Source organism: Schistocerca gregaria, chromosome 5 (genome assembly GCF_023897955.1).
Source record: "Schistocerca gregaria isolate iqSchGreg1 chromosome 5, iqSchGreg1.2, whole genome shotgun sequence".
NCBI classification, from domain to species: Eukaryota; Metazoa; Arthropoda; class Insecta; order Orthoptera; family Acrididae; genus Schistocerca; species Schistocerca gregaria.
In genome coordinates this window covers 573013202-573039954 of record NC_064924.1, presented here as the reverse complement: position 1 = coordinate 573039954, position 26753 = coordinate 573013202, and the positions used below count along the sequence as shown (strand labels likewise).

At 43.1% G+C, this 26753-nt stretch overlaps 1 protein-coding gene across 2 annotated transcripts in view; it reads right to left on the bottom strand.

The window, feature by feature from the left end:
- The window catches only part of LOC126273003 (uncharacterized), a 196934-nt gene that overhangs the window by 138369 nt on the left and 31812 nt on the right, over window positions 1-26753 (bottom strand). For both annotated transcript variants that reach the window (XM_049976367.1, XM_049976366.1), the window contains exon 2: window positions 2546-2630. In XM_049976367.1, the coding sequence (XP_049832324.1) occupies window positions 2546-2630 (85 nt within the window). The remainder of the gene's footprint in view (window positions 1-2545; window positions 2631-26753) is intronic.

The following is a 26753-nucleotide window of genomic DNA, read 5'->3' as shown; positions in this document are numbered from 1 at the left end:
GATCCTTAAATAGATGTCTGCAGGATGACCGTGGGTGGACTCCAGCAATTTTTCTGATTACACGTTTTTGAGCAATGAATACTTTTCTACTCAACGATGAATTACCCCAGAATATGATACCATACGAAAGCAGTGAATGAAAGTAGGCATAGTAAGCTAATTTACTGAGATTCTTATCACCAAAATTTGCAATAACCCTAGTAGCATACGTAGCCGAACTCAGACGTTGCAGCAGACCATCAATGTGTTGCTTCCAGTTTAACCTCTCATCAACGGACACACCTAAAAATTTTGAAAATTCTACCTTAGCTACAGACTTCTGTTCAAAGTCTATATTTATTACTGGAGTTGTGCCATTTACTGTGTTTTATCAAAATTTAAAGAGAGTCCGTTTGCTGAGAACCACTTAATAATTTGGTGAAAAACATCATTTACAATTACATCACTTAGTTCTTGGTTTTTGGATGTTATTACTATACTTGTATCATCAGCAAAAAGAACTAACTTTGCATCTTCATCAATATGGAATGGTAAGTCATTAATGTATATCAAGAACAGTAAAGGACCTAAGACTGAACCCTGTGGGACTCCGTACTTGATAGCCCCCCAGTTTGAGGAATCAGCTGTTGTATTAACATTACATGAACCACTTATTTCAACTTTCTGCATTCTTCCAGTTAAGTATGAATTAAACCATTTGTGCACTGCCCCCCTCAAACCATAATGATTCAGCTTATCTAAAAGAATTCCATGATTTACACAGTCAAAGGCCTTTCAGAGATCACAAAAAATACCAATGGGTGATGTCTGGTTATTCAGAGCATTTAATATTTGATCAGTGAAAGTGTATATAGCATTTTTTGTTGAAAAGCCTTTCTGAAAACCAAACTGACGTTTTGTTAGTACTTTATTTTTACAAATATGGGAGGCTACTCTTGGATACATTACTTTCTCAAAAATTTTTGATGGAGCTGTCAGAAGAGAGATTGGGCGATAGTTGTTGACATCCGACGTATCCCCCTTTTTATGTAATGGTTTTACAATGGCATATTTCAGTCTATCGGGGAAAACACCCTGCTCCAAAGAGCTTTTACATATGTGGCTGAGAATCCTACTTATCTGTGGGGAACAAGCTTTAAGTATCTTGCTGGAAATGCCATCAATTCCGTAAAACAATCATGATCTTGAGAATCAACCTGCTTGGGAACAGGTGAATTCCAATGAAGAGACTAATTCTTATGTGGACATGTAGTTTCTAGGGAGCCGTGCTTACTGCAGTAAGTACGGAGTGACAGCAGTTATACATACCCAACAAATTAAGAATAAGTAGTATCAAAATCAAGTTATGAGATACATACGTTTTGAAACAGAGGCTATTGGCAACTAACAGATTTTCACTTTCAAGGCAGGGAAACTTATTAAAACATTAAAGAAACTCCGTTAATTTGAATATATTACGTGTTCCATTCTAGAAGACTGTCTTCCGTTTCAAGGTACAAGACGGTGCACGTCTGACGTAGTATGGCTTAATCCTCCGCACATTATGTAATTAGTTTCAACAAGATATAGATTTTATTCACCATAAAAGTCTGTAACTGAAGAATTAACAATATCCTCCAAACAGGTTTAATATATTATACAGGACTTATACGTAGAACTCGTGTCTCACGTCTCACAATAAGAAAAACAGTAGAAATTATCGGGAAGTGCTTATGGAGGTCTCTTGTGCGTGTTCCTTCGTGTGATTCTAAAATCGGACTCTGGAATGAAACACCGACCAGGAAACGCTGTGTGTTCCTAGGTACACAGTCCTCCAGCTGTAACACTCTCCCTTACATGCCCATAGCGGAGTTCCAAAGAAACGTTGGAACACGTGAGGCAATACGGACCTTAGGATTATCTTAGAAGACAGATTCAAAAATAGCATTTGTAGATTCAGAAAAAGCTTTTGTCGTAACTGAACAGCATACACCCTTTGAAATTTTGGAGTTATCAGAGAAAACATGGAGCGTAACGTTGTACAGAAATCAGACTGCAGTTATAGGAGTTGAAAGATATGAAATGTAAGCACTAGCTGAGAAAGTTATGAGACAAGGTTGTAGCTATTTCCTTATTTCAATCTGTATATAAAGAAACTGCTAAAGGAAATTAAGGAGATATTGGGTAAAGGAATTAAAATTGTAGACGACGTAAAAATTTTTAACCTTTGTTAGTGACATTATAAATATATCTGAGATGGTAAAGCGGTTGTAAAAGGAGTTGAATGGAGTAAATAGTCTCTTCAGAATAGGAGGTAAGATGAACATCAGTAAAAGTAAGGCAGTAACAAGGCTCAAGTGGATATAGGAAGCTGCAGTAGCTATACAGAGATCCAGAGAGCGTTGCAAACCATTTTTCGGACTGAAGATTTTAACAACAATCAATAGAGTCACACTGGTTGTAAAATCAATGCAAATTCGAGAGGAAACGTAATTTAGATTCTCGTACAGTTTTCAAACCTTGGTTCAGGAGAAACAGTGCCTAACAGCAGATAGGCCTCTCTTACCTCTCGGCTTCTGGGCAGCATCCATTGGGAGCAGTACGGCAGCAGTAAAAGCCACCATCACAAGACTGGACTTGGGTACATATCTCTGCAAAAACAAACACACATCGCTGCATATTAGTGTTAGAGTTAACACATTACACAAACACGATTTCGCTGCCTGATCATGTAAGCATAGAAAAGTTGTGGAATGATTTGCAAGAGATAGTATCGACAGTAATTGAGATATACAGGATGTTACAAAGAGGTACGCCAAACTTTCAGGAAACATTCCTCACACACAAAGAAAGAAAATATGTTATGTGGACATGTGTCCGGAAACGCTTACTTTCCATGTTAGAGCTCATTTTATTACTTCTCTTCAAATCACATTAATCATGGAATGGAAACACACAGCAACAGAATGTACCAGCGTGACTTCAAACACTTTCTTACAGGAAATGTTCAAAATGTCCTCCGTTAGCGAGAATACATGCATCCACCCTCCGTCGCATGGAATCCCTGATACGCTGATGCAGCCATGGAGAATGGCGTATTGTATCACAGCCGTCCACAACAATACGAGCACGAAGAGTCTCTACATTTGGTACCGTGGTTGCGTAGACAAGAGCTTTCAAATGCCCCCATAAATGAAAGTCAAGAGGGTTGAGGTCAAGAGAGCGTGGAGGCCATGGAATTGGTCCGCCTCTAACAATCCATCGGTCACCGAATCTGTTGGTGAGAAGCGTACGAACACTTCGACTGAAATGTGCAGGAGCTCCATCGTGCATGAACCACATGTTGTGTCGTACTTGTAAAGGTACATGTTCCAGCAGCACAGGTAGATTATCCCGTATGAAACCATGATAACGTGCTCCATTGAGCGTAGGTGGAAGAACATGGGGCCCAATCAAGACATCACCAACAATGCCTGCCCAAACATACACAGAAAATCTGTGTTGATGACGTGATTGCACAATTGATTGTGAAACTTTACAATTTTATCACGTTGGAATGAAGCCTCATCCGTAAAGAGAATATTTGCACTGAAATGAAGATTGACAGATTGTTGGATGAACCATTTGCAGAAATGTACCCGTGGAGGCTAATCCGCTACTGATAGTGCCTGCACACGCTGTACATGGTACGGAAACAACTGGTTCTCCCGTAGCACTCTCCATACAGTGACGTGGTCAACGTTACCTTGTACAGCAGCAACTTCTCTGACGCTGACATTAGGGTTATCGTCAACTGCACGAAGAATTGCCTCGTCTATTGCAGGTGTCCTCGTCGTTCTACGTCTTCCCCAGTTGCGAGTCATAGGCTGGAATGTTGCGTACTCCCTAAGACGCCGATCAATTGCTTCGAACGTCTTCCTGTCGGGACACCTTCGTTCAGGAAATCTGTGTCGATACAAACGTACCGCGCCACGGCTATTGCCCCGTGCTAAACCATACATCAAATGGGCATCTGCCAACTCCGCATTTGTAAACATTGCACTGACTGCAAAACCACGTTCGTGATGAACACTAACCTGTTGATGGTACGTACTGATGTGCTTGATGCTAGTCGCATGCCAACACAAGCACCGAAGTCAACATTACCTTCCTTCATGTGATTACGTAGGCTTCCTTCAATTGGGCCAACTGGTGGTGACTCGAGGAAATACAGCACATACTGACGAAACTAAAATGAGCTCTAACATGGAAATTAAGCGTTTACGGACACATGTCCATATAAAATCTCTTCTTTATTTGTGTGTGAGGAATGTATCCTGAAAGTTTGGCCGTACCTTTTTGTAACACCCTGTATACCACATAAATTAATAATTAATATTACTGATCCCCCATGGTACACAAAACGGGTCAGATCGCTGTTGCAGAAGCAGGGAAAAAGCATGCCAAGACTGGCAAAGTTTTCCAGAAGTTCGAAATATAGCGCGTATATCAATGCGAGATGCTTTTAATAATTTTCACAACGTCCGTGGCTCGCGGTCTTGCGGTAGCGTTCCCGCTTTCCGCCAACGGGGTCCCGGGTTCGATTCTCAACGGCGTCGGGGATTTTATCTCCCTCAAGATGACTGTGTCTTGTGTGTCTTTCATCCTCATTAATTCGCAAGTCGCCCTTGTGGGCGGCGGCCGAACCGCCCCGCGAGGGGTCTCCCGGCCACCAATGCCATACGCTCATTATTTATTATTATTATTATTATTTCCACAACAAAACTCTGTCTCGGAATCTGGCAGAAAACCCAAAGAGATTCTGGTCATACATAAAGCACACCAGTGGCAAGACGCAATCAATACCTTCACTCTGCGATAACAACAGTGAAGTCACTGATGACAGTCCCACTAAAGTACAGTTATTAAATACGGTTTTCCGAAACTCCTTCTCCAAGGAAGATGAAGTAAATATTCCTGAATTCCAATCAAGAACAACTGCCAAGATGATAAACATAGAAGTAGATATCTTCGGTGTAACAGAGCAGCTTAAATCACTTAATAAAGCCAAGGCCTCCGGTCCAGATTGTGTACCAATCATGTTCCCCTCAAAGTGCGCTGATACAATAGTTCCATATTTAGTAATTATATACAACCGCTCGCTCACAGAAAGATCCGTACCTAAAGATACGAAAATTGCTCAAGTCATACCATTACCCAAAAAGGAAAGTAGGAGTAATCTGCTGAATTACAGGCCTATATCACTAACGTCGATTTACAGTATGGCTTTGGAACATACACTGTACTCGAACTTTATGAATTACCTCTAAGAAAAGGATTTATTGACACATAGTCAGCACGGTTTCAGAAAATGTCGTTCGTTCGAAGCACAACTATCTCTTTATACTCATGAAGTAATACGTGCTATCGACAGGAGAAGTCAAACTGATTCCATATTTTTAGATTTCCAGAAGGCTTTCGACACCGTTCCTCACAAGCGTCGTCTAACCAAACAGCGTGCCTATGGATATCGCCTCAGTTATGCGACTGGATTCGTGATTTACTCTCAGAAAGGCCACAGCTCGTAGTAATAGACGGAAAGTCATTGAGTAAAACAGAAGTAATATCCGGCATTCCCCAAGGAAGTGTTATACGCCCTCTATTGTTCCTGATCTTTATTAACGACGCAGGAGACAATCTGAGTAGCCGTCTTAGACTGTTTGCATTTACCTTCTTGTAAAGTCATCATATGACAAAAACGAATTGCAAAATAATTTAGATAAGATTTCTGTGTGGTGCGAAAATTGGCAGTTGACCCTGAATAAGGAAAAGTGTGAAGTTATTCACATGAATACTAAAAGAAAGCCGCCAAATTTCGATTATTTATTTATTTATTTATACAAATATTTTACCTGGCAAGATTAGGGCCTTCAGGCCCTCTCTTACACCTAACCAGGCATACTCAGGTTGAACGAGATTACGCAAGTCACGCGAATCTGAAGGCTGTAAATTCAACTAAATACTTTGGGATTGCAGTTACAGATAACCTAAACTGGAACGATCACATAGGTAATTTTGTAGGTAGATCAAACCAGAGACTGCGATTCATTGGCAGAACACTTAAAAGGTGCAACAGGTCTAGTAAAGAGACTGCTTACACCACACTTGTCTGCCCTATTCTGGAATACTGGTGTGCGGTGTGAGATCCGCATCAGGTGGGACTGACGGAAGACATCGAAAAAGTACAAAGAAGGGCAGCTCGTTTTGTATCATCACTAAATAGGGGAGATAGTACCACAGACATAATACGTGAATTGGAGTGGCAATCATTAAAACAAAGGCATTTTTCCTTGCTTACGGGATTTTCTCATGAAATTTCATTCACCAGTTTTCTCCTCCGATTGCGAAAACATTCTGTTGGCACCCACCTACATAGGGAGAAATGATCATCACGATAAAATAAGAGAAATCAGAGTACGCACAGAAAAATTTAAGTGCTTGTTTTTCCCGCGCGCCGTTCGAGAATGGAACGGTAGAGAGACAGCTTGAAGGTGGCTCATTGAACCCTCTGCCAGGCACATTCTTGTCAATAGCAGAGTAATTGCGTAGATGTAGATGTAGATGATGGAGAGTCTTTGCAAAGTCGGGGGCAAACCTTTATGAGAGGAAAGTATTAACAAATGTTTTAAGATACGTATAAGTTATTCCAAAACATGTGCATCATTCTCGTTTGTTCTGTCTGACCACTCCCAATAGGATTTTGCATATTTAAGCAGTATGGGGATCAAAATAACCTCCACGTTGAGGTCTGTTTTAGAATCTTCATTTATTTTTATCAGCGCCATCGATCACAAATCGGAAAAAGTGGTCCAACTAAGACATTCATATTTCTTTAGGTGCTACACGAATATGTAATAAAAATTGGGGTTCCTATTTTTTTAAAAGCAGTTGATATCCGTTTGACCTATGGCAGCGTCATCTAGGGGGCCAACCATAGCGCCATCTGGTTTCCCCCTTCAAGCTGGACGAGTTTCGTTCTTTGTAGTTTTTTCGTTTGATGCTTATTTCGTGAGATATTTGGCCCGGTCACTATAAATGGACCACCCTGTATATTTTTAATCAACAATGTAGAGGTTTCCTGTAAAAACCAACTGCCACAAAGAAAGGGCTGTGCTTTGTTCTTCTGTGAATATATGCGGCTCCCTTTTATTTCTCGTAATCAGTTTTAACTACAATTCTAGGGTATTTAAACCTTTAGAACTATAGCTTCTCCCATACCTTTCTCGTTATACACGGTGTTAGGGAAACAAGGGCAGATATTTTTATTTGTGGCTAAGATCAGTGTACTGAACAAGATTACATCAATGTTTACTTCATTTGCAGACTGCTAATTATAGCTATTAGGGTTAATATGTTTTTAGGTTGATTAGTGCCATCACGTACAATATACAAGGTGCCAGGCGTGTAAGAGCAAGTATTGCGAACATTGGTGCCTTAATCTGTACCCATTTCATTGTGTCAGCTCTTTTCTCTCCGTGCCCAATAGCGGTGGTGGTGGTTAGTCTTTAACGTCCCGTCGACAACGAGGTCATTAGAGACGGAGCGCAAGCTCGGGTTACGGAAGGATTGGAAAGGAAATCGGCCGTGCCCTTTCAAAGGAACCATCCCGGCATTTGCGTGAAACGATTTAGGGAAATCACGGAAAACCTAAATCAGGATGGCCGGAGACGGGATCGAACCGTCGTCCTCCCGAATGCGAGTCCAGTTTGCTAACCACTGCGCCACCTCGCTCGGTGCCAATAGCCTTCGCAAAAAGACATACCTAATTTACTGCCTGATGATTCCTGCACGATCTTAACTGCGCTGTTAAGTGGACTATGCCTCCTGAGTATTTAGTACTTCATGAAATGTTCGATTTCATACATATTTAAGTCTGATTTAATTTTTATACTTGCTGTTGTGGTCTTCAGTCCAGAGACTGGTTTGATGCAGTTCTCCATGATACTCTATCCTGTGCAAGATTCTTCATCTCCCAGTATCTACTGCAGCCTACATCCATCTGAATCTGCTTAGTGTATTCATCTCTAGGTCTCCCTCTACGATTTTTACCCTCCACGCTGGCCTGCAATGCTAAATTTGTGATCCCCTGATGCCTCAGAACATGTCCTACCAACCTGTGCCTTCTTCTTGTCAAGTTGTGCCACGAACTCCTCTTCTCCCCGATTCTATTCAACAACTCCTCATTAGTTACGTGATCTACCCATCTAATCTTCAGCATTCTTCTGTAGCACCACATTTCGAAAGCTTCTATTCTCTTCTTGTCTAAACTATTTATAGTCCACGTTTCACTTCCATACATGGCCACACTCCATACAAGTACTTCCAGAAACGACTTCCTAACACTTAAATCAATACTCGATGTCAACCAATTTCTCTTCTTCAGAAAACACTTTCCATGCCATTGCCAGTCTACATTTTATATCCTCTCTACTTCGACCATCATCAGTTATTTTGCTCCCCAAATAGCAAAACTTCTTTACTACTTAAAGTATCTCATTTCCTAATGTAATTCCCTCAGCATCACCAGACTTAATTCGACTACATTCCGTTATCCTCGTTTTGCTTTTGTTGATGTTCATCTTATATCCTCCTTTCAAGACACTGTCCATTCCGTTCAACTGCTCTTCCAAGTCTTTTGCTGTCTCTGTCAGAATTACAATGTCATCGGCGAACCTCAAAGGTTTTATTTCTTCTCCATGGATTTTAGTACCTATTCCAAATTTTTCTTTTGTTTCCTTAACTGCTTGCTCAATATACAGATTGAATAATATCGGGGAGAGGCTACAACCCTGTCTCACTCCCTTCCCAACCACTGCTTCCCTTTCATGTCCCTCGACTCTTATAACTGCCATCTGCTGTCTGTACAAATTGTAAATAGTCTTTCGCTACCTGTATTTTACCCCTGTCACCCTCAGAATTTTTAAAGAGAGTACTCCAGTCAACATTGTCAAAAGCTTTCTCTAAGTCTACAAATGCTAGAAACGTAGGTTTACCTTTTCTTAATCTTTCTTCTAAGATAAGTCGTAGGGTCAGTATTGCCTCACGTGTTCCAACATTTCTACGGAATCCAAACTGATCTTCCGCGAGGTCGGCCTCTTTTAGTTTTTCCATTCGTCTCTAAAGAATTCGCGTTAGTATTTTGCAACCATAACTTATTAAACTGATAGTTCTGTAATTTTCACATCTGTCAACACCTGCTTTTTTTTGGGACTGGAGTTATTATGATATTCTTCTTGAAGTCTGAGGGAATTTCGTTTGTCTCATACATCTTGCTCCCGAGATGGTAGACTTTTGTCAGGACTGGCTCTTTATACTTAGGCGCTAAATTATATGTTCCACGCCTCAAGATAATTTTGCACATTTTTGATCATCAAAACAGTATTTTTCTGATAATGTAATTTTGTTGTTCATATGGATCCATGTGGCACCATCGATCTTGAACATGTAATTTATTAATTACAATTGTTAACTTAAATGAGTCAAAAACCGCTTTACAGTGAAACTAATATTATTATGCTTTAGTTTTCATGTAAGCAATATTCCTGTTTTCATTTTTCTAATTTTACTATCGATAGTTCAGTCATCAGTTATACGAAAACAGGAACCTGATAGTTTTTATGTTCTCAAAATTTTCAGCCTTAATTATTAATTGTGAGGCGCATAAATCATTTTTAAAAATAATTATTTTCAGAAACCTTATGTAAATTACAGCTGAAAACTTATTTCACTTCCAACAATCATAATAAAATTCATTTGAACTACATCCTGCTCTATAAGGCTCTATGTATGTAAGACTTACAGACATTTTAGGCACCAACGCGCCATAATAGTTTCAGTTGTTGTCCAGATTGCTCAGTGTAACTATCAAGTTCTTTGTGTTGTTTTGAAATGTTGTACACTGCATTTACTTAACGAATGCTGTGAAGGAAGTGTCAATAAACTGCAAATAAATATTGATGATGTCAAAACGTAACAGCATTCCAGCAACCTTTACTGAAACAAAAAAATCTTTGACCTATTAACTGGAATGCATAAACGGGAACCGACACCCTGGCACACTAGACAACGAGACACCCACAGCAAAACAAGTAATATTTATCTGATAATATAATGTTTTTGCCCTTAAAAATTATATAAACATTGACAGCACTAGAATTGTTCTCTTAACAAAGGATATTTACTTTTGTACATCTACAATCATTTTGATAGTATCGGATATGTAACACAATACCTGTTGCCTAGAGAAAAATAGGCATTAATGGCTTGCTCTTCCTACTTGTACTTGGAGGTACCAACCAACCTGAAAAACATACTACTCCAAATGGCTGTAATTATTAGGCTGCAAATGAAGTAAATATTGATGCAATGTTGTTCAGTACAATGTTCTCAGTGACCAATAGAAATATCTACACTTATGCCTCTGACACACTGTATTTTTAAGCAAACATTGTATATACAACAATGTACAGTTTTTTCTTCATCCTCGCAGTCAGTTTTCACAGAAAACAAAAAAGTTGTATTTATGGCTCATCAGCTTGTGATTGGAATAGCACTGTGGTATCAGAATTTGCGATAACAATAAACGAACATCAAGATCAGGCAGGGGGAGTAGTGGATGGATAGAGAATGAGGTAGAAAATGGACGAGATTGGCAGAGAAAGGTGGAGAAAGAGAGAGAGAGAGAGAGAGAGAGAGAGAGAGAGAGAGAGAGGAGGGAAGATGAAGTGATGGAAAAGGAGAGGGGAGAAGGAGATTAACAGGGAGAGGGGAAAGGAGGAGTTTAAGACATAGATCTATCACTCCTACATATTTAGCAATTGCAAAGCATTGTCGGATTCGCTAGTACATAAATGGTGATAGTGTCATAAGTGCAATATTTCTATTGATAACAGAGGGTAGTGTACTGAGCAACGCTATATCAGTATTTCATTCACCTGCAGACTAATAATTGTAGTTTTTACGAGCAGTATGTTTTTAGGCCGTTTCCTACCTCCAAGTATGAGTGACACAAATAAACCTACAATGATTATTTTCTCCAGGGCAGCAGGTCAGGTGCTGGAGTGTGAATGTGTGGACGGAAAACACTTAGTCTGTACTGACAGGCGTTGTTGACTTCATGGAGCAGTTACTACCACGCAGAAAACATCAGGTACTAAATTAATTTACGTGTTTTTGAGGGATGACTGTTCGAGAAAAAAACAATTAACACACTGAAGTGGTTTCATATCAAGGTACCAATTATCAGAATATCTATGCCTATTCCCCTAACGCACCGTATATAAATGATCTAGGGGAAAGCGTCGAATGCTCCACGAGGCTGTATGCAGATAATGTAGTTTTCTACAAAACCCCAAAAGATCGTTGCGAAATGTGGGGAGACCTCCAGAAGATTTATGAATGGTGCAGGGATTGGTAATTGACTCTGAACGTAAATAAATGTGACAGTACGAAAACATTGCAGAAGAAAACCACTACCATATTACAGGGTACCTTGTAGCAACACCGTACTCTTTCAATCCCACTGTACTCACGTACTGGTCGAAGGAAAAACTGACTGTCTGTAGGCCTCTGTATGCCGCTTCGTCTTCCTTATCTTATTCTCAAGAGCCCCATGTCAGAAGCATTATTTATTTGTCTTGAGTAGATTGTGACAACCAGGCGCTCTCTTACGCCTAACCAGGAGCACTGCTTATTTCACATTATCTTCCCATAACGACCCAAGTGTTGTAAATGACTTACATATAAGACGGGATGCAACATTTAGAAGTAACAATAAATTCATATTACTTCATGAAATGTAGAATAACAGTGGTAGATCACAATCAGGTAGGTTTGAACAGGGGGACTGATAGCAACGAACGAGAGAGAAACGGTGAGAGAGGAAGGGATGGAGAACGTGACAGAAACGTAAGTATTGTAGAGAATGAGAACAAAGTGAAATGACTGGCCGAGGAAAAAACCTGAGTGGGTGAAGATGGGGGATATTGCTTCACTGTTTGACAAAGAGGAAATTGGCAATGTTTTTCAGTTTTTGGGAATAGCAACTGAGGAATAGTTTGAGAAAGCTTTTCTTTTATAGATGGGAGCAGCTAGGATACTACACTAATGCTCATAAATTAAGGATAATTGCAGAATGCGGTGCCACACAACGTGGCACTACACAAAACTGGCGCTAATAGCAAGGCACGTGGGGAACACACACGACACGGATCTGTAAGTCCACGGTATTGGTGATAAGTTGAGAAAACCGTTCCGAAACACTTGTACTGCAAAACGGTACTATTTACTGCGCATTTACCCCGACATCAGTATGGGACATGATCACCATGCACACGTACACAGGCCGCACAACGGGTTGGCATACTCTGGATCAGTTGGTCGAGCAGCTGCTGGGGTACAGCCTCCCATTCTTGCACCAGTGCCCGTCGGAGCTCCTGAAGCGTCAAAGGGGTTTGAAGACGTCCAGCGATACGTCGACCGAGAGCATCCCAGACGTGCTCGATGGGGTTTTATGTCTGAACAGGCAGGCCACTCCATTCGCCTCATATCTTCTGTTTCGAGGTACTCCTCCACGATGGCAGCTCTGTGGGGCCGCGCGTTCTCATCCATCAGAAGGAAGGTGGGACCCACTGCACCTCTGAAAAGGCGGACATACTGGTACAAAATGACGTCTCGATACACCTGACCTGTTACAGTTCCTCTGTCAAAGACATGCAGGGGTGTACGCGCACCAATCATAATCCCACCACACACCATCAAACCACGACCTCCATACAGGTCCCTTTCAATGACATTAAGAGGTTGCTATGTGGTTCCTGGTTCACGCCAGATGAAAACCCGGCGTGAATCACTGTTCAGACTCTACCTGGACCCGTCCGTGAACATAACCTGGGACCACTGTTCCAATGACCATGAACTGTGTTCTTGACACCAGGCTTTACGGGCTCGCCTGTGACCAGAAGTTAGTGGAATGCACCTTGCAGGTCTCCGGGCGAATAAACCATGTCTGTTCAGTCGTCTGTAGACTGTGAGTCTGGAGATAACTCTTCCAGTGGCTGCGCTAAGGACCCGAGCAAGCCTACCTGCAGTACTCCGTGGCCGTCTGCGGGCACTCATGGTGAGATATCGGTCTTCTTGTGGTGTTTCAACTGTGGACTGTAGCGCCTGGACACGTTTCCTGTCTGCTGGAATCGTTGACATAATCTTGAGATCACACTTTGTGGCACACTCACAAAACCAGTCCTGGACGGTGCAGGCTGTGTGAGCACATAATCACCATTGGGGAACAAACATTATACCATGGGGTGGACCTGATCACCCAAAATGGTCACGTAATCGCTGGTTGTTTTTCGACCTCGCTGAGTAACCATGGGATCCAAGGAATACCCAGGTATATCTGCGCAAATCATCACCGAAATCCCGCCATGTTTGAGTCTTGGCGTGAAAGCTCAACCAGAAGTTTGAAACTGTTTGAAACAAGACGTATCCAATAAAAGAACTTTCTTCCGTTGCTCCATAGTCCTGGTTTCATGTCCTCAGCACCACCCTTTCCTGTTAAAGGCATTTTCGTCACTGATGAAAGGTTTCGGAATCCCAGCTCACCCTGAAATTCCTTATGGAACCCCCTTCATGTTGTTTTGGCACTGACGGGATTTGCGAGTGCGACATTCAGTTCTGCAGTGGCTTTTACAGCTGTTGTTCTCTTATTTTTCGTCACAATCGTCTTCAATGACCGTCTGTCACGATCACTCAACACAGATTTTCGGCCGCTTGTGTCTTAGCGGGTGACTTTTTTCCGCTTTCCCTGAATGTGGTATAAATCTTCGATACGGTGCCTCTCGAAACAACCAACGATTTCCCCACAGATGAATTCACTTAGTTGCGTCACAATGCACTCACATCTACGCACAACAGTTCTTTTGTCGTGCAAAAGTGACATCTTTTCTAGTAGTGATTGTATCGGTGCTAGGTTTGTCTCTGGCCTAGTGTTGGGAGACCAGATGACGCTTGGCCGCAAGTGTCCACATAAGCAGTGACAGACGGGGTACTTGCCCTTGCTCGGCTAGCATGGGGAAAATAATTGTCTGGGAACAGTGGTGATCGAAGGACGGCGTTTATCATGGACTTCAGAGTGCACCGTTTTAGCCGAATATTGCTGGAAAGCCGTGGAGTGTTTTCGGTGACATCACGCGGCTTGGGAACTTAATTGGCAGCTAATCGACCATTGAAGGAAGCGAGTCTACTGGAGGGAACGTTGTCTGCCTGTATTGTGAACCATCGTGAGGTCCACTGAAAACAGTCATTAATTTTGTGCTCAATTACCGCATCCTGATTCATTTAGCACATATTGGTATTTGTGTCATTACTCCACTCTGGGGTTGTGAGCCAATAGTGCTCCTTTGCGTTTTCACGTAAGTCACGTTCTCACGAATTGTGGCGAATGTGCATAAAATTTGTTGTCTACTCGCCATGTTACTGAACAGCAAATGGCAGCTTGTAGTGTGCTTCCTTAATTTCTCTCTGCAAATCTTTGCATGATCCTTCTATACCACGCTTGCTAGTATCCTAAGGTGCCTTGCATTTTATTACCTGTTTCACTCCTGGCCATTAAAATTGCTACTCCAAGAAGAAATGCAGACCATAAACGGCTATGATAAACGGGTATTGGACAAATATATTATACTAGAACTGACATGTGACTACATTTTCACACAATTTAGGTGCATAGATCCTGCGAAATCAGTAGCCAGAACAACCACCTCTGGCCGTAATAACGGCCTTCATACGCCTGGGCATTGACTCGAACAGAGCTTGGATGGCATGTACAGGTACAGCTGTCGATGCAGCCTCAACACGATACCACAGTTCATCAAGAATAGCGACTGGCGTATTGTGACGAGCCAGACGTTTTTAATGGGTGAGAGGTCTGGAAAATGAGCTGCCCAGGGCAGCAGTCGAACATTTTCTGTATCCAGAAAGGCACGTACAGGACCTGCAATATGCGGTCGTGCATATCCTGCTGAAATGTAGGGTTTCGCAGGGATCTAATGAAGGGTAGAACCAAGGGTCGGAACACATCTGAAATATAACGTCCACTGTTCAAAGTGTCGTGAATGCGAACAAGGGGTGACCGAGACGTGTAACCAATGGCACCCCATACCATCACGCCAGGTGATACGCCAGTATGGCAATGACGAGTACACGCTTCCAATGTGCGTTCACCGCGATGTCGCCAAACACGGACGCGACCATCATGATGCCGTGAACACAACCTGGATTCATCCGAAAAAATGACGTTTTGCCATTCGTGCACCCAGGTGCGTCCTTGAGTACACCGTCGCAGGCGCTCCTGTCTGTGATGCAGCGTCAAGGGTAATCGCAGCCATGGTTTCCGAGCTGATAGTCCGTGCTGCTGCAAACGTCGTCGAAGTGTTCATGCAGATGGTTGTTGTCTTGCAAACGTCCCCATCTGTTGACTCAGGGATCGAGACGTGGCTGCACGATCCGTTACAGGTATGCGGATAAGATGCCTGTCATCTCAACTACTAGTGATACGAGGCCGTTGGGATCCAGCACGGCGCTGTGTATTACCCTCCTGAACTCACCGATTCCATATTCTGCTAACAGACATTGGATCTCGACCAACGCGAGCAGCAATGTCGCGATACGATAAACCGCAATCGCTTCAGGCTACAATCCGACGTCTATCAAAGTCGGAAACGTGATGGTACGCATTTCTCCTCCTTACACGATGCGTCACAACAGCGTTTCACCAGGCAACGCCAGTCAACTGCTTTTTATATATGAGAAATCGGTTGGAAACTTTCATCATGTCGGCACGTTGTAGGTGTCGCCACCGGCGCCAACCTTGTGTGAATGCTCTGAAAAGCTAATCATTTGCATGTTACAGCATCTTTTTCCTGTCGGTTAAATTTCGCGACTGTAGCACGTCATCTTCGTGGCGTAACAATTTTAATGGCCAGTAGTGTATCTTGTATCTTGCATTTTAATGAAATTAATCTTAATTTAAGGGTGTCTGCCTTTTCTCATTTTGCCGCTAAGTTGAAGGACGGTGGTGCCTTCCGGGCAGCCCACTGCCATTGTAATACCCGTCAGGCTCTTCGCCTTTCATTTTGTTTCGGTGATTATCATACAGTTTCATTTGCCTTTGGTGTATCTAAATTTTCCCTGATTGATATTAATCTGATGGACTGTTAGGGTTAAGGTAAACCACTGATTGATCTCACAGTACTTGCATGACCTGAACAGCAGTGTTTGAATTAAACTCTACATCTACATCTACATCCATACCTGGCGGTGTGTGGCGGAGGGAACCTTGAGTACCTCTATCGGTTCTCCCTTCTGTTCCAGTCTCGTATTGTTCGTGGAAATAAGGATTGTCGGTATGTCTCTGTGTAGGCTCTAATCTCCCTGATTTTACCCTCTTGGTCTCTTCGCGAGATATAAGTAGGAGAGGGCAATATATTGCTTGACTCCTCGGTGAAGGTATGTTCTCGAAACTTCAACAAAAGCCCGTACCGAGCTATTGAGTATCTCTCCTGCAGAATTTTCCACTGGAGTCTATTTATCATCTCCGTAACGCTTTCGCGATTACTGAATGATTCTGTAACGAAGCGCGCTGCTCTCCGTTGGATCTTCTCTATCTCTTCTATCAACCTTATCTGGTACGGATCCCACACTGCTGAGCAGTATTCAAGCAGTGGGCGAACAAGTGTACTGTAACCTACTTCCTTTGTTTTCGGATTGCATTTCCTTAGGTTTCTTCGAATGAATCTTAGTCTGGCATCTTGCTTTACCGACGACCAACTTTGTATAATCATTCCATTTTAAATCACTCCTAATGCGTACTCCCAGATAATTTATGGAATTAACTGCTTCCACTTAAAACTTCCGGGCTGATAGGCCGTGGTCGAAGTATAAAACTGTCTCCTGACGTTTCGTCTCCGACTGCGGGAGACATCCTCGTAGGTAAAACGGCGAACTGGAACTTTGAGGATGTCTCCCGCAGTCGGAGACGAAACGTCAGGAGACAGTTTTATACTTCGACCACGGCCTATCAGCCCGGAAGTTTTAAGTGAAGACAATACCGGCCGTGAAAGCTTACATTGTATGATCTAACTGGTTCCAGTTGCTGACCTGCTATATTGTAGCTAAATGATAAGGGATCTATCTTTACATGTATTCGCAGCACATTACACTTGTCTACATTGAGATTCAATTGCCATTCCCTGCACCATGCGTCAATTTGCTGCAGATCCTCCTGCATTTCAGTACAATTTTCCATTGTTACAACCTCTCGATATACCACAGCATCATCCGCTAAAAGCCTCAGTGAACTTCCGATGTCATTCACAAGGTCATTTTTGTATAATGTGTATCCAATTACACAATTGGTCTGATAGTCCATATGCTCTTACTTTGTTCATTAAACGACTGCGGGAACTGTATCGAACGCCTTGCATCTACCTGGGAACCCGTGTCTATGGCCCTCTGAGTCTCGTGGACGAATAGCGCAAGCTCGGTTTCAGACTATCGTCTTTTTCGAAACCCATGCTGATTCCTACAGAGTAGATTTCTAGTCTCCAGAAAAGTCATTATACTCGAACATAATACGTGTTCCAAAACTCTACAACTGATAGACGTTAGAGATGTAGGTCTGTAGTTCTGCACATTTGTTCGACGACCCTTCTTGAAAACGAGGATGACCTGTGTCCTTTTCCAATCCTTTGGAATGCTACGCTCTTCTAGAGATCTACGGTACACCGCTGCAAAAAGGGGGGCAAGGTCCTTCTCGTACTCTGTGTAAAATCGAACTGGTATCCCATCAGGTCCAGCGGCCTTTCCTCTTTTGAGCGATTTTAATTGTTTCTCTATCCCTCTGTCGTCTATTTCGATATCTACCATTTTGTCATCTGTGCGACAATCTAGAGAAGGAACTACAGTGCAGTCTTCCTCTGTGAAACAGCTTTGGAAAAAGACATTTAGTAATTCGGCCTTCAGTCTGTCATCCTCTGTTCACTACCATTTTGGTCACAGAGTGGCTAGACATTTTGTTTTGATCCACCTACCACTTTGACATAAGACCAAAATTTCTTAGGATTTTCTGCCAAGTCAGTACATAGAACTTTACTTTCGAATTCACTGAACGCCTCTCACATAGCCCTCCTCACACTATATTTCGCTTCGCGGAATTTTTGTTTGTCTGCAAGGCTTTGGCTTTGTTTATGTTTGCTGTGAAGTTCCCTTTGCTTCCGCAGCAGTTTTCTAACTCGGTTGTTGGCTCTTTTCCATCTCTTACGATCTTGGTCGGCACATACTCATCTAACACATATTGTACGATGGTTTTTAACTTTGTCCACTGATCCTCAACACTATCTGTACTTGAGACAAAACTTTTGTGTTGAGCCATCAGGTACTCTGAAATCTGCTTTTTGTCACTTTTGCTAAACAGAAAAATCTTCCTACCTTTTTTAATATTTCTATTTACGGCTGAAATCATCGATGCAGTAACCGCTTTATGATCGCTGATTCCCTATTCTGCGTTAACTTTTTCCAATAGTTCGGGTCTGTTTGTCACCTGAGGGTCTAATATGTTATCGCCACGAGTCGGTTCTCTGTTTAACTGCTCAAGTTAGTTTTCAGATAAAGCACTTAAAAAACTTTCACTGGATTCTTTGTCCCTGCCACCCGTTATGAACGCTTGAGTCTCCCAGTCTATATCCGGCAAATTAAAATCTCCACCCACAACTATAACATGGTGGGGAGATCTACTCGAAATATTTTCCAAATTATCCTTCAGGTGCTCAGCCACAACAGCTGCTGAGCCAGGGGGCCTATAGAGACATCCAATTACCATGTCTGAGCCTGATTTAACTGTGACCTTAAACCAAATTATTTAACATTTCGAATGTCTGTCAATTTCCTTCGATACTATTGCACTTCTTATCGCTATAAACAGGCCTCCTCCTTCAATGTCCAGCCTGTCTCTGCGGTATACATTTCAATCTATAGAGACAGATTTTAGGACGCTGAAGGTGACTATTGCATTAGGGGCAGCTTTAGAACTTTCCCCAAGCTGCAAGTGAGTTCATGGATTCCTTTGGGTCACCGAAACTGGCCTTGGGCCCTGCAAAGCAGTGGTTTGTGGGCCGCCTCTCTAGCCGCTGGCCTTGTTCCGCTAGCGACTAAGCAAGAGGGTGGGAACGCCATGGCTGAATGTGAAATGACACTTCTTTAGAAACTGGCGGCGCCGGACATTCTGGCGCCGGTCTAACTGCTTTATTAGCGAGTGGACTTGGTGTGGGAGTCTGGTCTCCTTATTCCGTATACAGGTTCAGGTAAAGCGACGTCGAGCCGGTGTAATATGTCTTTATATTCGATGAATTATTCTGATACAATTCTACCCTTGAATGACGTTTGTTAATTTTCTATCTTCATACTCGCAGAATCCATGCGCAAAGTAGTTTCATACAATAGCTGTGCCAAGAGCGCATAATTATTCTTTGTAGTACTCTCTCTGGTGGTTTTTTTAGAAAAAAAGCTTCCGAGATTGTCTTGGTGCCGATTAGCCTGAGCTTTGTTTGAAGAATTGTAATCTGAATGTTGCGATTTATGACAGAAGATAACTGATACGAAATTGTAGGATAAAAAGGGAAATATATATATTGCTCCTTCATACAAAAGGTGTGTATTTGACATTTGAGAATTAATGATATTCATCGATATATTGCGTAGTTGTTAATCAGAAGGGAACTTCCGAAAGACTGGATACGAACCTGCATTTAATAATCCAAGAGCTCCGTTACTTCTTCGGAAGGTTAAACTTCATCAAAGCCAAATATCCGCTTGATCTGAGGTTTCCCGACTGGTTATACAACGCTCCCAAAATTACGAGCCATTTTATTTGTACAGATTAGCAGACTGCCGCAAAGCACTAGCCTGCAGGGAAGAAGAATCATCGCCTGATTTCATTCTAACAAGTAAAACATCTGAATCATTTTGAGTGACTGAGCTTGTTGTGGTTGCCAGGAGAGCCAACACCGTATTGCTAAAGGAGGCCGAAATGCACGCGTTTTAACTCACGCAGGCTGGCGTGAGGTCTGGAACATGACAAGGGAATTAGAATTGAGAAAAACGGACGTAGCTGGTGGAATACTTAACTCTAATCCAGTAACGGAGAACGTCGCTCTTTATGGTACATGATTCACAATATCAATAGTACGGATACTGGCGCCTTGCTAGGTCGTAGCAAATATCGTAGCTGAAGGCTATGCTAACTATCGTCTCGGCAAATGAGAGCGTAGAAGTCAGTGAACCATCGCTAGCAAAGTCGGCTGTACAACTAGGGCGAGTGCTAGGGAGTCTCTCTAGACTAGACCTGCCGTGTGGCGGCGCTCGGTCTGCAATCACTGATAGTGGCGACACGCGGGTCCGACGTATACTACCGGACCGCGGCCGATTTAAAGGCTACCACCTAGCAAGTGTGGTGTCTGGCGGTGACACCACAGAGCTATGACTGTGTTTCCTATTATGAATGATTCATTGTTCGAACGAATTGAAAACTACATAATTACATAGATAGGAGGAAAAATTACACTGGCGCCCGGCTAATGTGTTTATTACAAGAACAGGATGCCTTGTGAAACGGGACGACGAATTTCTCCGGACGTCGCTTTCCTTAGACGCCTCCGTGCCTCCCCCAAACGGTGTGCACTAAATCGTTTCATGGACGAGACGGAGCTTGCTTTCACTAAGAAGCTTCCCTCATCTTATGAAATGCGCCCGGGGTTTGGCTGCAGGACCTCCAGGCATTGCGTGCTGTTTTTTCGGAGAACAGAATGTGTACTGTAGTGCAGATATTGGTTGAGGAAGATCGGATCTTCTTGCTAGAAAACACGATTGGCACGGTAACGCTGCTGGGCCATGATGGGTTTATTCGAGAACATCGGGAGAGAACGGCTGATTTTTGGAAGGTTTTGAACAATGGGAGAGGCATGGACTTGCTTCTCAACGGTCGCAGAGTACAGTCGTTAGAGCTCTTCCGTTTCTACAGACAGATCAGTTAGTTGCAAACATGTCCAGACACCCGGGCGAAACATTATATTTTCGCGGACGTGACAAAATCACCGGCAGACGTGGGGTGATTTCCCGCAGCAACTGCAGACAGACGACAGCATCTCGTCTTACACCGGCTATGTCGGTAACGTTGCGCAGCTTCGGCAAATTCAGAAGCCTATCAATTGTTTTCTTGGCCATCTTTTTCCATTGCAGCCCTATACTTGCAGTAGTCACTCCCTGTTTCCATTGCATGCTTAATTATATTTTGACACGAGAGACCAGTCAGTGGAACGATACAGCAGAGTGTACTTGCCTAGATTGGCATCCTTCCACTCACAGTATCCAGTCTCACTTACACATAAATTCCAGTTAGGTTCCCCAAGTCTATTGCCAACCAACCCGAGTTCATGTTAATGAAACGTTACAGAGTTGAAGTTTGTTCTCTCTTTAATTTTTGTTGTTGTGGGATCTGAAATTTAAAAACCTCTCTCACACCGGCCTGATTTAGCTTCACTGATCAGGTTAGTAAAAACGTGCGTATATTAAGGGAATTTTCATTCACAAAGCAGGCTTATCACATTCACACAGTTCAGTACTGTTCTACCCTGATTAAATTGAGCTTAACTTAAATTCCATAAGGCAGTGAAGCAATTTCGAAGTCTCGGTTCTACGAAAATTGTCAGTCGATCTCCTGAAAACATTTGTAATAATTGTTAACTTTCGGAGATCACATGGGGAAGACCGGAGATCTGCTGGTAAGACCGTGTTAGCCCATTTATTGAAAGTAATAAACTGGATATCTTGAGCGTACAAAACGGCAGTTTCGTCCAGTATAAATCAGACGTTTCCCACTGATCCCGTGCAACAGAGTGTAGTAAGCAGACACTGTCAATAATAATCAGTTAAATAATACGCGAACCCACTTACTTTAGTTTAGTTCAAGTATTAAATTCCTTGTCATACAGCATCTCATCAAGATGGCGACTAGCTCAACAATACATACATGTACTTCTTCGTTCTTTCACGGCTAATCGGCAAGATCTGAATCATTCTTTTCATAAGAGAAAATATAGATAGCAGAGAAGCTATTCCATGGAGTAAATGCAAGCTCCGAGGAATAATAGGGCTTGAAACTACTTTGCATTGATAATCATCGTATATTAAAGTTTACGAATCGGTAAGATGAGAAAAGATATTTTGAGATATGTGCTGAGCTATATACACTCCTGGAAATTGAAATAAGAACACCGTGAATTCATTGTCCCCGAAAGGGGAAACTTTATTGACACATTCCTGGGGTCAGATACATCACATGATCACACTGACAGAACCACAGGCACATAGACACAGGCAACAGAGCATGCACAATGTCGGCACTAGTACAGTGTATATCCACCTTTCGCAGCAATGCAAGCTGCTATTCTCCCATGGAGACGATCGTAGAGATGCTGGATGTAGTCGTGTGGAACGGCTTGCCATGCCATTTCCACCTGGCGCCTCAGTTGGACCAGCGTTCGTGCTGGACGTGCAGACCGCGTGAGACGACGCTTCATCCAGTCCCAAACATGCTCAATGGGGGACAGATCCGGAGATCTTGCTGGCCAGGGTAGTTGACTTACACCTTCTAGAGCACGTTGGGTGGCACGGGATATATGCGGACGTGCATTGTCCTGTTGGAACAGCAAGTTCCCTTGCCGGTCTACGAATGGTAGAACGATGGGTTCGATGACGGTTTGGATGTACCGTGCACTATTCAGTGTCCCCTCGACGATCACCAGAGGTGTACGGCCAGTGTAGGAGATCGCTCCCCACACCATGATGCCGGGTGTTGGCCCTGTGTGCCTCGGTCGTATGCAGTCCTGATTGTGGCGCTCACCTGCACGGCGCCAAACACGCATACGACCATCATTGGCACCAAGGCAGAAGCGACTCTCATCGCTGAAGACGCCACGTCTCCATTCGTCCCTCCATTCACGCCTGTCGCGACACCACTGGAGGCGGGCTGCACGATGTTGGGGCGTGAGCGGAAGACGGCCTAACGGTGTGCGGGACCGTAGCCCAGCTTCATGGAGACGGTTGCGAATGGTCCTCGCCGATACCCCAGGAGCAACAGTGTCCCTAATTTGCTGGGAAGTGGCGGTGCGGTCCCCTACGGCACTGCGTAGGATCCTACGGTCTTGGCGTGCATCCGTGCGTCGCTGCGGTCCGGTCCCAGGTCGACGGGCACGTGCACCTTCCGCCGACCACTGGCGACAATATCGATGTACTGTGGAGACCTCACGCCCCACGTGTTGAGCAATTCGGCGGTACGTCCACCCGGCCTCCCACATGCCCACTATACGCCCTCGCTCAAAGTCCGTCAACTGCACATACGGTTCACGTCCACGCTGTCGCGGCATGCTACCAGTGTTAAAGACTGCGATGGAGCTCCGTATGCCACGGCAAACTGGCTGACACTGAAGGCGGCGGTGCACAAATGCTGCGCAGCTAGCGCCATTCGACGTCAATACCGCGGTTCCTGGTGTGTCCGCTGTGCCGTGCGTGTGATCATTGCTTGTACAGCCCTCTCGCAGTGTCCTTAGCAAGTATGGTGGGTCTGACACACCGGTGTCAATGTGTTCTTTTTTCCATTTCCAGGAGTGTAATTTATAAAAATTTCTGAAAATATGGCGGAGAGACCGCTGCAAGAGACATTACATTTCTTTACCTTGATATTAGTTAAGAAATCTCTTTGTGATACCGGAGGTCCCTGTTATTAATTTTTCAATGACACTCATTCTCATTCCCTACGAAGTCATTGATTTTGTTGTTAGTTTGTAGGAACTAAATTAATGTTATGTCGAGTTAGCCCACTCAGGGGCGATCCACATTGGGGCCACTACACAGATTCCCTTGGGCTAATGATAAATGTGGCACCTCTTGGGTGTGGTGGTTACGACTTTTTAGTCCCTTGGCAGACGGAGAACTGCCGCCACTAAAGGCTAGCTTGTCCTTTTGTTGCCATCCCGAGTTTTATTTGAAAATTGTTTTATGCTTTCAGTGCCTGCCGAACTTATTTTGAGCATTGTTTTCAGTTTTGACTAGGATAATGTTTAATTCTGCCCTTATGTGTGTGTTACAGGGAAGTTAAGTCTTTATCTCATGCGCCATCTCTCAGGAACCTGACTCTCTGCCCTACTTGATCGTGTGATCTATTTCAGTATGTTAGCTGTCCAGCCAGTTACTTAAGTCCATATTGCTTCTGGTTTGCAATTTTTGTGACTAGTCGCCTGTGCGATAATTGTCATTTGTTTATGTACCGTCTGGCCTCGTACAATCTGTGTATTTGAGTGGCTAATGCCATTATTTGCTTACACCCAAAATTAAAGGTTTGACTCGCTCTGAAATTTTAATTATTGAAATTATGTGTGGTTTGATGTAAATTTTTCTTTTAAGTTCACTCCACCCACTTACGTAAATCTTAGCAGCACCGTCTAGACCCGACGTTTAGTATAAGTTGAGCCTGTTGTTTGTTTGGTCTTCATGCCGCATATCTCCCTGTATAGTCACTACTGGATTTCTTGCACTTTAGCCGAATTCCAGGCAAAACTTAATACGCTTTCGCCGATTATAAAACGTGTTTGCGTGGCCACCGGCTGTCAATTCACCTGCACATGTTCTTAGTTGTTCGAATAATACCAAAGTCCGTTTTATGTAAAATTTGTCGAATGCTTAAATTTTTGTTTGGCTTCATCGTGGTTAGTAAATATTATTGAACCATAAGCTGTTTCGTCAACTACCAATTGTAATCACTGGTTTTGACATTTATGTTCTTAATCTGTAATTGTTCTTTTAATTTTGCTGCAGCTGCGTACTTCGGCTTACCGATGGCCCATACCTTTTAATTGGCTTTAAGCCAGTTTTGCAGTTGCTAAGTTTGTTATTTGATTTTCTTAAATTCTTCAGACTATGAACAAAGCCACAAGACGATTAACTATTTAGCAGCAACTGCTGAGTACTTAGGTTGTAACTTGAATGGCTTGGATTTGTAAGTTATTTTACTGCTGCAATGCAAAATTTTGAGTTGAGGTTTCGCTGTCCAAGTGACTTGTCATTTGGCATTAACCAATTTTACGTAGCATTGTTTTCGGCTGAGAAAAAAAATGCGGTGCATTACTTTCGAAGTATCACTGAGATATTCGACTGCGGAATTTCAGCGAACTGGGCTCTACAGAGCTCCAAGGCGTGCAAGCTGGGACAGCATGCATGAACACGCCAGTCCAGAAATGTCTCACATGCGAGACGACTCTGGCCGCGTGCACATGTTTACCTAGGCACCGCTGCTGGCGTGATGACGTGTAGGCACGACATGTTTGCCTAGAGACTCACCCTCCCATGCGCAGTTTTATAGTTGTCTGTGTTATACTGACGTCACATGCCCATGTAAATAAGAACCAAGTCTCCCTAATAACATGCTATAGAAATGGTTTGCAATGCTTCCCAGAAAAACGCAGGATGCATTCCTCCTAGCCATCCTAATGGGACAGGCTGTCATTACGTATCAACCCTTCCTGCAAATCGTAAAGTGCTGCAGAAATAGTTATCAGGCGCATTTATTGCTGTACGAGCTTTCATGATGTCTCACCTTGTCCGTAGGGAAATACTTGTCCTAACAGGACACAGAATAACAAGGAATTCGTTCTTCCTGAGGGTCCTAACGAGGCACACCACCCAGAGATGGAAGGTCTCCTTCAACTTGTCTTTGAACACTTGAACAAAGGAGACCTCACATTGCTCCCAGAGCTTTCCATAGATACCTTATCCCATCTTGTTCGAACCAGTCTGTAGCGGCTCCATGTCCCAGAACAAAGGATATCTTGTGAATAAATTGAGTATTCTGCTTGGCGCTTACTGAATTTATTCGCCAAATTACATATGTTACCGGTGTGGGAACACTGTCCATCACTTTTTTTCTGCAGACGAGACTTTCAGCAGCAAATCTATTTTGTACAGATCGCCATATTGCACTGACGGTTAAACCATGCTAAAGACATCTACAGACCACACTTTCACACTTACACTGCTCTGTCACTGACGCCGGAAGCTTTCAACTTGAAACCTACTTCCAACCCGGCTATATACCACCACATACCAAGCTGATGTATTAAACACACAATTCGTATCCTGCGCCATACAAAATGACCTCTTATGGATTCTGCATATGGCTATCGACCATGAGACTCTGGTACATACACCATGAAAACAGGCAAGAGAAGCACATGGAAAGTATATAGTCCTTGCAGCAGAAGATATTCCCCGCGAGCCCTGTATGTCATTCACCGAGGACGACAGTCACAGGTTGTAACGCCGGAAATGCATATCCTCCTATTTCCATCTATTGTACTATAATTTTTTTTCCTTTTTTTGTTACCTGAAGACATGACATTTCTGTGTCTTTATATAATGTAATTGTTTTACTATATGTGTATGTCGATGTACAACTGATTTGTTTTGTAAATACACTCCCGGAAATGGAAAAAAGAACACATTGACACCGGTGTGTCAGACCCACCATACTTGCTCCGGACACTGCGAGAGGGCTGTACAAGCAATGATCACACGCACGGCACAGCGGACAAACCAGGAACCGCGGTGTTGGCCATCGAATGGCGCTAGCT